Below are 14,500 nucleotides of genomic sequence, written 5' to 3' on the forward strand. Positions count from 1 at the left end.
TTTAGAATCAATCTTTCTTTTCTTGGGGGAGGGGGGGTAGAGCTTTGGTTCCTTAGCCCCTCCGTGGGTATGTAGCTGATTTATTAAGTAAAAAGATCGTGGAAAAGAGTAATATGTTGCATCAACCACTAAAAACCCAGCAAAACATATTAAACATATTAATCATATTATTCAAATAAAACATATTGACTAATACAAAACTGAACGGAAAGAACTAGGTAAAAATCATCTACCGCCCTCATTAATCATAATCTTAATAAGAACTAACTATAACAATGATGGAAGATTCCGAAAAAAAAGGGTTGATTATTGCCCCTCCCAAGCAATTAGTATCCGTCAATAATAAATTACGAGGCACTTTTAAAGCATATTTGCAAGAGTTTTCGCATATGTATTGAAGTGATTCATTTTCAAAAAAGCTCAATAGAAAGGATTTCTTATTGAATTTGTACTTATGTATTATAGTACAATTATTGTATATTATCATGACAAAGTATTCTTGTATTCCATAATTTTGCGAGATGTTAATTGAGATAATTTGTGAGATGTTTTATAGTGTGTTATAAACTGGTTGCCTTGTTTTTTTTTCTTGCTTTTATATTTTATACATTTTAAATATGTCCTCAAATATCAGTTTTTTAATAACTCTTTACCGCTTTTAATTTTCTATCTTAAGAAGGAAGCAAATAACATTCGTTAGTTGGTTTCTCTTTTATCTTTAATTAAGTTGATCAAAAGAAAAGAAAAGTCTCTTTGTCTCTAAAATGTAATCCCAGAACTTTCTTTTTTTTCCTTTTCAATGACCTTTTTTCTTTGTTGAGATTTTTTTTTTTTTAACTCTGACCAGAAACTAGAGATTTCTGCAAGTTTTGTAAACTATTATTTGTGATTAGTCGTACTCATTAATAATATTAAATGAAAGACAAAACCTGAAAATGTTAACGAAAACGTATTGGACTTGTAAAACCTTCTTGTAAGCTGGCTGATATTTGCGAAAAGAGGATTTTGTTATTATTTTTTGCCACGTGTGCTACAACTGTATCTCTTACGGTTTAGCTTTGATATCTGATAAGGAGTCAAATTTAACTTCTACAGTTGTGTTTCATGTCGTGTACTGAAGACGCATTGATCAATTAAAAAAAAAACTTGGAGCTTACATGCAAAGAAAATGCTATTTTGCTATTTCTCACCGTTCATCTTCTACAACAGCTTATTTTTAAGCTAGGTTCTGACAGGAGTTGATCTTCATTAGCCGAATTTCATGTCAGCCAATGAGTTGTTTTTTTTTTTTTTTTTTTTTTTTTTTTTTAAGTAAATTAAGCTAGTTTTGGACAGGAGCCGATCTTCTTAGCCGGATCTCATGTCAGCCAATGAGGTATTTTCTTTTTTTTCAAATAAATTAAGGTAGCTTCTGACAGGAGTCGATCTTCGATAGGATCTCATTTCAATCAATGAGTTTTAAGTAAATTAAGCTAGGTTCTAACCGGAGTAGATCTTTGGCAGCCAGATCTAATATCATAGATCATAGTCCTGAGTCAAATAAATATTGAATTAAATTCTAAACCTTAAATAAAGACACTATTCAAGAATTAGACAGAAGTCAGATTATTATTAAATACTAGCTGGGTCCCGGCAGCCGGATCTCATATCATAGATGATAGTCCCGAGTCAAATAAATATCGAATTGAATTGTAAGCCTTAAATAAAGACACTATTCAAGAATTAGAAAGGAGTCATATTATTATTAATTACTAGTTGAGTCCCTGCGGCTTCACCGCCGGGCCCCAGCATGGCACGTGGCAGGCTTCTATATATGGATTTTCATTGTCCCTTGTGTTCTAACCACAGACAGCTCTGGGTCCCGGTGGCTTTGCCACCTGGCCCAAGCATGGCACGTGACAGGCTTTTATATATGGATTCTCATTGTTCCTTGTGTTCTAACCGCAGACAGTGCTGGGCCCCAATCATGGCACGCGACAGGGTTCTATATATGGATTTTCATTGTCCCTTGTTTTATTTCCAAAGGACCAAGGGACTAAAGGGGGGGGGGGCAAAAATCTTGGAAAACGCTTAGAGTGGAGGGATCAGATGAAACTTGGTGGAAAAAATAATCACAAGTCCTAGATACGTGATTGACATAACCGGAACCTATCTGCTCTCTTTGGGGGAGTTGGGGGAGGGTTAATTTGGAAAAATTAACAAAAATGAGGTATTTTTAACTTGCGAAGGAGTGATCGGATCTTAATGACATTTGTGGTTTGGAAGGATATCGTGTCCCATAGCTCTCATTTTAAATCCTGACCGGATCTGGTGACATTGGGGGGAGTTTGGGGGAGCCTAAAATCATGGAAAACACTTAGAGTGGAGGGATCGGGATGATACTTGGTGTGAAAAATAAGCACACGTCTTAGATACGTGATTGAGATAACCGGAACGGATTCGCTCTCTTTGGCGGAGTTGGGGGGGGGGGTTAATTCTAAAAAATTAGAAAAATGTGGTATTTTTAACTTACGAAGGACTGATCGGATCCAAATGAAATTACATATTTAGAAGGACCTCGTTACTCAGATCTCTTATTTTAAATTTCGACCGGATCCAGTGTCATTGGGGGGGGGGGGAATCTTGGAAAACGCTTAAAGCGGAGAGATCAGGATGAAACTTGGTGGAAAGAATAAGCACAATTCCAAGATAGGTGACTGACATAACCAGACCAGATCTGCTCTCTTTGGTGGAGTTTGGGAGGGGGGTTAATTTGGAAGATTTAGAAAAATGAGTTATTTGTAACTTATGATCGGGTGATAAGATCTTAATGAAATTTGATATCTAGAAGGATCTTGTGCTTTCAAACTCTTATTTTAAATCTCGACCAGATGCGGTGACATTGAAGGGAGTAGGAGGGGGCAACCGTAATTCTTGGAAAATGTGAAAATCGAGGTATCTTGCGAATGAGTGATCGGATCTTGATGAAACTTGATATTTAGTAGAATCTTATGTCTCAGATGCTCCATTTTCAATTCGAATTGGATCCGGGACATAAAGGGTTGGAGGGGGAAACAGAACTCTTGGAAACCGGAAATCTTGGAAAACCCTTAGAGTGGAGAGATCAGGATAAAACTTGATGGGAAGAATAAGTACAAGTCATAGATACGAGATTGACATAATTGGTACAGATTCGTTCTCTTTGAGGGAGCTGGGGTTGTTGATTTGGAAAAATCAGAAAATTTGAGGTATTTTTAACTTAAGAATGATTTACCGGGTAACTTAAGAAAAAGTAATGACATAATTTGAACGGATACTTTATCTTTGGAGGAGCTGGGGGGGGGTGTTAATTTGGAAAAATTAGAATATATTGATGTATTTTTAACTTAAGTACGTGTGAACTTAAGAGTGGTGGATAGAATAAGCAAATGTCGTAGATAGGTAATTGACGTAACCATACTGGATTCGCTCTCTTTGGGGGAGTTGGGGGGAGGGTTCAGTACTTTGGCGAGTTTGGTGCTTCTGGAGGTGCTAGGACGATGAAAATTGGTAGGCGTGTCGGGGAGCTGCACAAATTGACTTGATAAAGTCTTCTTCCCAGATTTGACCATCTTGGGGGCTAAAGGGATAGGAAAAATCAGAAAAAATGAAGTATTTATAACGTACGAGTGGGTGATCGGATCTTAATGAATTTTGATATTTAGAAGGACATCGTGACTCAGAGCTCTTATTTTAAATCCCGACCGGCATTAAGCCTTTGATTTCCTTTTAAATCAATCTATTGATTCTTAGAATTTTGTTAGAGCTCATACCATATGAGCTCTTGGCTCTTAGCTCTTCTGCCTCGTCACAAGTGCCATATGAGCTCGTAGCTCTTGTTTTCGTTTTTTTTTTAAGTAAATTAAGCTAGGTTCTAACCGGAGTAGATCTTTGACAGCCGGATCTCATATCATAGATGATAGTCCTGAGACAAATAAATATCGAATTAAATTCTAAGCCTTAAATAAATACACTATTCAAGAATTAGACAGAAGTCAGATTATTATTAAATATTAATATGTACAAGTGTTTTACAGTATAAACACGCAATCAACAAAAACATTAAGAAGGTACAAATATACAAATGAATACAAACAATTTTTTATGTGTTTTTGAAGTTTTTTTTGAGAAAAAAAATTCTTTTTTAAAACAGCTTGAATAAACAGCTTGACCAACCACAATTGTTATTCGTTCGTTTATAATAGTCACGACCTATTTAAAAATATGTGAAAAATTACTAATTGAGGTTTTTTTTATAATAATATTATGTATTTGAATTAAAAAAATTATCAGCAAACTTGGAATATAGTGTCTTTCCCTTGCCCAGTATGGGATTTGAACCTGCATTCCCCCGATAGGTAAGCACAGCTTCTTCCACTATACCAGAACAAGGGTAACAGAGGGCATTATTTTAAGGGGTGATGGTTATAGAAAGAATCATAATTTTCCATATGTCAAAATGTAGTTCTTACAAAGTAGGGGTAGGTTAGCCTAGGAAAACCTTGACAGGTTAAGAAAGATTTAAGCAGGCAGGCCTGATGTATATTATGCACACTTTATTCCGCTTGTAAATTAAAAATTAAACAAGAATGATAAGGAGCAAATGGTCAATAGTAATATCTGTACCAGCTGGAAGATCGTAACACCGGTTTTGTCGATTTGTCTCAGCTCTAGTCTGATAGTATGGTCAGTGGTCACTAAACCCTTTTAATTTGCCGAAAGTTCATTTTAATAGTTGGTCTGAACTCTCTATGGTAGATGGGAACCACAAGGGGGCACAAGGATATGACAAAGCGTTCTGTTAAAAGCTATCTGTTGCTCGCGATGACTCGAGGATACTTGTTCTATTCGTCACTGAAAGCGGCTTCAGTCACGACTAAGATAGCTGTTCATCATAAATATTGCTTTTTTTTCTTGTGAATAATGCTTATTCTGAACTGTAAAAGTTCTCAGGAGAAAAAAGAAATTATTCTTTGCAATTCTTTTGATGCGTACAAATATTCTTCATGTCCCAACTCATTGAGTTGAAATCTATTTATTTCTAACACAGTTAATTTAAATACTGTTAAACTTAGTAATTAAAATCTGCTGCATTCAATCACACTGAATTTGATTATTTTCGAAAGGAATAGGAAAGTTTACTTTCGGTTGTGAAAGGATGAATTATCCTATCCTTTAATACAAGTATTATTTTTATGGTAGGACGCATAGATGTTTGTTGTGAGCCATTGGAGCCTTTCCGAAATCTCTTGCCAACGAATAATGCTTCACACTTTGGAGCATCTGAAAAGACTCATAGGTCTGAATTAAATTGAAGATGAAACTTTTGTATAACTTAATATACAAATTTTACGTATATCTAAGTTCAGTAATGTCAGGGATATAGATTGTGATCCTCTCAGATAGGCATTGTTAGATATCTAGAAGTAAAAAACAGTAAATGCAGTTTGAAAGCATTTAGATGCTGCAGTTATGTTTAATAGAAAAGAACGTTGAAGAAAATTATAATTCATCTGAAGTTGTAAGGTATGAGCCCTATGAGGGCATTGTTCCCACGTAACTGTAACATTTAGTCACCAAGGTTACTTTTCACTTAGGTTGTTGTTTTTGAGGTATGGTTTTTTATTTCGTTTTCTCTTACCTACGTGTATTTTCTTGTATTTGCACTGACGACGGTTGAGTGGAGATCTCAGCTTAATTATTTGCCCTTTTCCTTGTTCTCACGGGCTGTACATTTTCTTTTTGCGTTTTCTCTTATTTCGCTGTTTGTTGCCGTTGTTGTCTCCTATGTCGTTATCTTTTCTTTTCTCTTATTATCAGGCTTTTGCTAGTGTGGTCTTAGAACTTATTGACGATGGAATAATAATAATAATGATAATAATCATAATAAGAATAATAGCAGTAGTAATAATAATAAGAATAATCATAATAATAAAACAAAACTGCCACAGAAGGACAGAACAATTTTAGAGTTAAGATTGCTTGATGTTTTTGTGATTCATTAGAGTTGGATTCATGTGGGATTCGATGGTGATTTTCAAAATTCCCTGCAAGAAAATACGAAATTAGTGTTCGCACACTTTTAAGGTTCAGCTTTGAATCACGCTAAAGTAAAAAAGGTATGTATTTTATTCGAAAGATGCTATTTAGTTTATTATTTATGAAACATTCATGTTAACGTGGTTGTATATCTCAGTTTACTTATTTTAGAACCAGATACTTCAAGCTTCTTGGGTAGATACATTTGTACATCCATACGTAAAAATAGCTTATTTAATGTACATTATTGTATATCTAAGTTTTGCAATTTTATCAACAGAGGTTTTTAGCATCTCGGTTATGCTCTGCTATATATATAGCCGCAAAAAAAGCGGTGACACCCAAAGGAATTTTTTTTTTGTATAAGTTTTAATGTACAAAGAGAAAAATGATTTGATAATTTAAAATGGATTCTAGCTGGTTAAGATTGGACCTTCTATAATGTAGATTACAGCTAGAATAGATCTCAATGTCGGATAAGTGCTTATCCTTTCCGTTAATAGAAGTCACTTTTTCATGGTAGGATGCCTTGATCTCTTTTGTGATTCAACAGAGCGTCTAAACTTAGTTCTAACAAGCAAGGCCTTCTCTAAAATATCTCAAAGAGCTTATAGAGTTGATTTTCATTATAATATAATAATTGTATTATCTACTGAAATTTATCTTTCGTAGGTATTAGTATTTAGTGATGCAGGCACTAGGGAAAGCCAAACTAAGAAAAAGGTATTATTTTGAATATAAGAAAAGATTTAGTTAAAAAAAAAAGATCGTGGTTGTTTAAAAGATACGTTCGGTAGCAAATGTGACGTTTAAAAATTACGTAAGAAAAGAAGAAAAATAAAAATTAAACATCTATGGCATGCTCAGATACACTGGTAAACAGCCTTTCAACGCATAAAAATGTTCATGAAAAACGGTTTGGTGTTCATGCCACAAAGATGAAATGTTTAAAATCAGAGCTACGTATGTGATAGAGACAGGTCTATTTTGCATTACTGATTGTTCACCAGATGATTCACCAGAGCTTTACCATATTTGTTTTATTTACACCTTTTCTTGAAGAAACCAACGGTTTATATGAATGTAGAAGTGGGATTGAAACACAGTCGGTTAGACTTACTTTCCCCTGGGAACAGTGAATTGTTGTTAGATTACTGACATTAGTCTTACAATATTTTACTTGTCTTGGTTGGCTTTAATATAGATCTTATGATTTGGATCTTATTTGGATCTATAATTTGGATTTTATAATTTGGATAATATGGATCTTATTTAATATGGATCTTCGACCTGTACCACATAGTTTATTAGCGTCTTCGATAGGCATAGTTAAATTTTTATTCACGGGCTATAAAAGGGTATTGGTTTCACCAAACTTAAGTAAATTAGGTGCAAAATGTGGATTCTACGCCTACTGCGTGACTTTTTATAAAAAAAAAGGGAATTGATTAGTACGAGCTTTTCCAAGCTGTGGTTGCTACGTCGAACTGATTGATCCTCCTCCTCCCTGGTGACACAAGCGGAGAGATGAAGTTACATCTTGTAGTAGATGGGATGATATAGCATTCCCAAGGCAAATTGATATTATGAGTGATCTAGTCGTGTGTCTAGAGTCCAGGAGCTCTTACTCAAGCTATTCCTATGTTTCTGGTCCAAGTATTTACAAGTAGGTAATCCAAAAAGGTCTGATTTAAAAAATCTGATTGGGTTAAGTCCCGAACAGGATCTTGCGGGGATTTGCTAATTTAAGGATATATTGTCATTATTCGGTTTCTACATGCTCACGTGATTCTGCTTTATTGCCCATTAGGGCAATTTTTCTTACAAAAGACGATAATTTGTAAAATTGAAGCATTACGATAAAATTTGTATTTTGGCGTTAAAAATGGGCGTTTGAGGGGGATAGACTCCCCCTCATATTTGGGATATATCTGATTATAACGTTGAAAGTGAGCATGAGAGAAGGACATTTAGTTGCATTTGCGTAAACAACAAGATTGTCGCCTCAAATGTCTCAAAAGCAATCAGAAATACGTGAAACAGTTGCGATTGCTGACTAGTTATAGTTGTTTCCCTCTAAAATACTTTCTGGAAAGTGCTGGCCAGACTAGCGTAAAGATCAGAGAATTAAGAAGAACCATTTTTCCCCTCACATTAATGGTAATTTCTATTTGTTGGTTTTAAAATCAGTCTACTTTCATTTGAAAAGCCTGTTTTTTATATTTATGCGTGATAAAGAAGAAATTTCCTTGAGGTTGAATATAGGGTGAATTTTGCTTTTTGGCTTGCGAAGCTGAGCATTAGACTATTTCTAGGATTTGGCCTTTTCAGTATTGTCGGGCAATGGAGGGAAAAAAACTGTGAAATATTTTCAATTCAAATTATATTTTATCTCTTCTTTGTTTCAGGTCAAAACTGTGGTTTTCGACAAAACTGGCACAATAACACATGGCGTTCCCACATTGACCAAGTTGGTTGTATTGTACGATGAATCCATTGTGCCATTGAAATTTATGTTGGCAACTCTAGGGACGGCAGAAGAAGGTAGTGAACATCCAATTGCTGCAGGTAAATTAATCAAAGATTCGCATCGTAGTTTAAAAATTCTATGGGATACCCGACTGTGTGTTTCACCGTGCTATGATTGCCTTTTCTACTAATCAACATAAATTCCTCAGTATTTAGATATAAAAATGACGCCAAAGATTAGGAGGGCTTCTGCCCTGAAATCCCATGGACAAACCTACAGCCACGAAAATTTTTTAGGACAAATTAAAATAACTAACTTTATATTGCTAAGATTCGTTATCATTTTATCCTACTTTGTACTTAAAAGTGTTTGTTGTTATGTCATTATATGTGGTTGCCAATGTGTTTGAGGTAGTACTTAATTGGATAAGCATTTATTGTTATAACAGATTACTTTTGGGGAAGTTGGTGTTTTTTGAATGAGTAACTTTTGTGATGCTAAAACACATTTCAAATTGATTCTCAAGACCAACCTTCTTTTCGACAATGTTTTGTGCTTAACATTTTTGTGAAATTTTATTAACAGGCATTATGTTGATAGACAAAAGTTTCAGTGCAAAGATCTCCACTTGAATGATTGCCCATCGAAGAGCTCTTCGTCCGTGGTGTAGCCCCTGGACAGCTCATCAACCATTTGAGGGATAATAAGCTTGCCCTTCTTACAAATAAGACTAAGAGAACTTTGCCGAGACGCTGCCAGACATCAACAGCAAGTGGCTCTTTATCATAAGTTAGTACTAGCAAAGCCCTCAGAACTGGTACCAGCAAGAGAACCAGCAAGGGACCTTCTTTTTCTCATCTCGGAATGTTTCTCAAGGGTTTGTTCCCTGTGCAACGGTCTGAGGTTCATGTATCAAGGGAATACCCTCCCCCACCCCGAGATTGTTGAGATTGTTTTGTTGAAGCCATTAATGGCTTCAATTCATCGAAAATTGTGCATTTCAAAAAATCAAGCCAGTGGCTGGAATGGTGACGGTGACCGGAATTAGCAGTAGTGACACGTACTGTGTTATAGAACATTCTATAGACTTAAACACTAAATGTGGGGGAAATTAATCAATTCTTTGCGAAGTTCTAATACATATTCGGCGTTTTTCAGTACATTGCAAACTTGGAATGTTTCCAATACTGTCAGATCTTGTTTGTGATACCGTAATGTTTCTGTTGAAATTATATCCTTTCTCCTTGTGTTTGGCAGTAAGCTTTAATGCCAATTTGGCCAATTTTGTATGATGGTCGTCTTTTTCAATAAATCTTATCTTAAGCAAGTTAAAAACCTTTCACACTGAATGCAAAAATCTAGTAAAATATCAAACGAGTTGGAGATGAATATTCATTCTGAGGATTAGGCGTTTGCATGAATTTGTAAAGGAGGGTGAGGACGAATGAGAAGTTTGGTGAGTTAATAAATGACTGCAAAGAAACGTAATCTTAGGCAAATTTTTCTAATTTTACAGTAGAGCAAATTTTTGTTAAGAAACGAATGGCGAATACATTCTGAATAAGAACCTGAAATACATTTAGGGAAATTAGCATAGTTTTGTTATTTATAATTTTGTCGAACGTGGCTTTTTCAGTTTTGAATAGTCTTTTTGTAACTCTCAGCTTCATAATGGATGTTTCAATTTGAGGATTCAAGTCTTAAATTTGATTTTAAGCTTTATTCTTGGAGCAGGAGAAAAACTATATCAGTCGATTGACTTAAATGCAATTAATGCAATGCTGCTGAGAGTACTTTTTTAGCATTCAAACGAGTTAATAATTTTGACCATTGACCGTTCAAGCTAAAGAGATTTTTCATTCCTGTCACGTAAGACAAATATCTGGTAATAAAAATTAATTTGTGCTATCTTATATTTAGGCTCATGTTTGCTAAGGTAAAATTCACAAATGCCACTAAAACAAAGGAACAACTACGAAAACATTTGAGTTTTTGAGCTATTTAGAAGTGGAATTAATGAAGTCAGCAAAACAAACAACGAGAAAATTATAGTATGTATCACGCTTAAAGTATGTAACAAACTGCTCACGGAAAGACAAGTGTCTCCTTCCAGACTTTACACCCTTCCTCTATAAGTTCCTGCCAGCATTCCTCTATACATTCTCTAGATTTCTTCAGGTATCCACTTAGAGCCACATAACGGCAATGAACACAAAGCCAATGCCTAAAAGGCAACCAAAATTTGTTTGATTATGGTCTTAACTTTTTCATAGGGGGGGGGGGGGGATCTCATCAGAAATTTTATCAGCTGCCAATTTGCTCTTTTTTAAAGTGTTATATGTGGAATAAGATTGCAAATGAGCATTGCTACTTTCAAGAACTTTACTTTTTTTGCTGAGACCCCCCCCCCGTCTCTAATACTGCCTCCTAGCTTTAAATAGGTGCTTTTGCTGAAAAAGCCAACATGGTAATCAATAAACTGTCTTGGTTACAACAGTAACAAAGCCAAAATTTGGTAATAGTTTGGCCTGTGGTAGTTTGAAAGAATAATGTCCTGTATCAAAAGACTGCTTGGATCACTTAGGAAAAGTTCCTTTGGTTGATTAATAAATTAATTAACTATTTATCCTAATTCTGAAAAATTAGAAAAAATGACGTTTTTTTTAACTTACGAAGGAGTGATCGGTTCTTCATGAAACTTCATATTTAGAAGGACCTCGTAACTCAGATCTCTTATTTTAAATTTCAACCGGATCCAGCGTAATTGGGGGGGGGAATCTTAGAAAATACTTAAAGCGTTGAGATCAGGATGAAACTGGATGGGAAGAATAAAAACCTGTGTTACATATTTAAGTTGTTTTTTTACTGCTTGAGTTTTTATTCTTGGCGGGGGAAATTATTCCGAAAAGAAAAGGCGGCAATCGTCTTAAAACGTTTGCAGCTGTGGCTCTCAACTTGGCTTTGACAACTTTTTTTTTCTCACACTTGGCTCCTTTAAGAGACAGATGAAAAGTTTCTTATTAAAGGCTTCTTATTAAATGTTTCTTATGGTTTATTTATTTTTTTTTTCCTTTTTTGGGTTGTTGTTTTGTTGGTGTTGTATCCTCGATGACGTGAGAATTTTAATTTGTATTTTATTATCGGGTGATGTGAGGGTCGCTGTTTCGTGGGGACTGCCGGTGAGTTGATTTCTTTTCCTGACATATTTATATTTAGACGTTGGTTAGTATGTTTATGACAAGTTTTATGATTCTTTATTTATCGTATGCCGTTTCCCAAAGAACGGGCCATTGAGCCCTTTGGGATATAGTTATTGTTATTTTATGAAAATAAATAGAACTTGAACTTGAAATTAAAACTGCCGAGTAGCAATACTACCCACTTTTTTCAAGGCGGTTTGTCTGTATTTATTTAATAAGCATAGAAAATGTCTATTCACTACAGTCTTTAAGATAACATGAGCATGTCAATTAAACAAGTGAATTGAGTTATGCAAGGAGCCCTTTGTGTATATTTTTTTTTATATTTATATTTTTTTAACCATATATTAGGCTGTGTGTCGTATATTTCAATTTGTGTTAGCAGTTATTCAATGGTGGTGCAAGTATTCGTTACAACTAAGAATGCACCCCAAATGATGACAACACTTGATAATACATGATAATGTCAAATAACAGACAGTAATGAAGCTACGTGTAAGCCAGCTGTTCTCCAAGTGTGTACCTACTCCATTCCCTGTATAATAGATCTATTTTGATAAAACTTGGAAGAAAGAGGATGCTCGGAATTGAAGTGTTCCTCCTTTATTTTGTAAATAACTGTTTTGAGGTTTCTATAAATTTGTTTTTAATTTTTGCAGCGAGTTGGCACTCAGTCAATAGTGACGCAAGTTCCCATTAGAATAGGTATGTCTTCTTACACTTCTGCCGTTCCAGTTCAGCAGGTTTTAATGGTGCCAGGTGGCTATCCAGCTCAGGAGGTAGTCATCCCGGCCCCAGTTGCAACTGCTCCTGGACTTGTAACCCTTGCACAGCCTCCAAGAGCCGCATTTCCTCAGTTTAGGTCCATGACAGAAGAGGAAATCTCTGAAGCGAATATCAGTGAAGTAGAATACATTGTTTTTAATATGGAGGATGGTTATTAGTCCGTAGGTTCAGTTGACAAACTGAGGAAATATTTATCTTGTTTTCTTAGAAGCTAAGATTTGCTAAAATTCAATAGTACTACACCTTTAAATTTGAGCAGTGTTAAGCCTTTTCAGTCTGACATACTGGCAAACACTCAACTTAATCTCATACAGTTCAAAGCTTCTCCTTTGAACACCTACCAAGAAACCCCCAAACTTTTTTACAATGTTTAGTTGCCCAATTCTTGTCCATTCCAGAACATAGGGATGGCTGTCTTCTAATCCCACATTGCACTTCCTGCCTTAAGACTAATGAAACGGAGATCAGCACCTCAAGTTTGGAGTATTAAGTTTAGTGCTGCGTCCCTTATCTTTTTTTACTCATATTCCAGGGCGTCCAGCCTTTTCTCCTTTTTAGTTGAACTACTTTAAGAATTCGGCTTTGTTTGTCTGACCGACATATCCAAGCTTGTTATGCTCTGTTATGGTTTTTATGCTGTTTATTATGTAAAGTTTTGGGGGATCAAGACTATCTATTCATAAACAGTGCCATAGGGAATCTCAACACCATTACATCAAAAACTTTAAATGTTCAACTGTAAAATGAGTCCATAGTCTGACTCTAAAGTGTTGAAAGTTTCGAGGTGCTCTAAAAAATTTTTGCTTTGCATTTTTATATTAATGGTCTATGACTTCTAACTTGCAATAAGTGGCTTGTTTTATTTAAACTAATGACGATAGAATTTTTATGAGTACAAAACGGCTATTAAATAGACAGCTATTACTCTTAACCAACGATTGTTTTATTTTAAATTCTTTTGATTTCTCCATTTTTACCTCTGAAGCGTATCATTTCTGGAATACATTTTCTCTCTCCTTATCGCTTAGTATTTAGATTCATTAAAAAAAAAAAATTCAAGTGTTTTCTCCCTGCGTAGCGGGCCGATGAAAGGCCAAACATTTCCGCTGTAAAGACATCAATTGCTTGAAAGTTTAGATGGCGTTCGCGGCATGAGCTTTTTATTTTTTTTAAATAGAATAGAACGAAACTAAAAAGTCCTAATACAAAAACTAAGGAAACAGTGAAGAAAGTTTCTAGTAGCTATTATCTATGGAAAGTAACCCTCTACGATGTAAAGATTAGGAAAATAATATTGATTTTCCTTAGTTTTCCAAGGGATATTTTGAAAAAAATATCTCATAATTTTTCAAAGGAGTTTTTATCCGAAATCTTGTGGGATTCCCTACCCCACCCTGTTCAACTATGTACTGGATATACATAACATACATTTTTATCCAATAAGTTGTGAAATAATTCTCTGTACCCGAAAAGAATGGGTGGAAGGTGCTCTCTGTAGGTGACAGGGTATGACGTACGCTTAGACAAGTCGCCTCTTAATCTTAAACACTGGCACGGTTTTATTCAGTTAGGAATTGAATAACGTAAGTAATATGTTTATCTACAACCAAATAGTGTGGGTAACTTATAAGAGTGAAATCCAGGGCAATTTTTGGCAAAAAAAAAAATCCCATCAAGCGTATAGCGTTTCTTGGCATTTTTTCAGTGTAATGATAAAGTAAAATTAGTGTAACTGGAAAAATTATTTTAAATTAACTGTTTGATCTCAGTTTGTGAGAAAAAGATGATTAAAAAAAAATTGAATAATACTAAGAAATACCAGACTTTAGATGATGTTGGTGATTTTTTTGTCAATATTGGTGTCAATTTCCCCTCATACAAGTTACCCGTCCTCTTTGCATTAACAAAATAATAATACGCAAAAATGTATCAACTACTTTATATATATATATATATATATATATATATATATATATATTCAGTTAGT

General features: G+C 34.9%; 1 protein-coding gene across 1 annotated transcript in view; it reads left to right on the forward strand.

The window, feature by feature from the left end:
• Positions 1 to 14,500, forward strand: part of LOC136038675 (copper-transporting ATPase 2-like) — a 71,174-nt gene that overhangs the window by 52,027 nt on the left and 4,647 nt on the right. The window contains 1 exon segment of the mRNA XM_065721949.1: positions 8,466 to 8,625. Coding sequence (XP_065578021.1) covers positions 8,466 to 8,625 — 160 coding nt within the window.

Source organism: Artemia franciscana, chromosome 18 (genome assembly GCF_032884065.1).
Source record: "Artemia franciscana chromosome 18, ASM3288406v1, whole genome shotgun sequence".
In the NCBI taxonomy this organism is placed as follows: Eukaryota; Metazoa; Arthropoda; class Branchiopoda; order Anostraca; family Artemiidae; genus Artemia; species Artemia franciscana.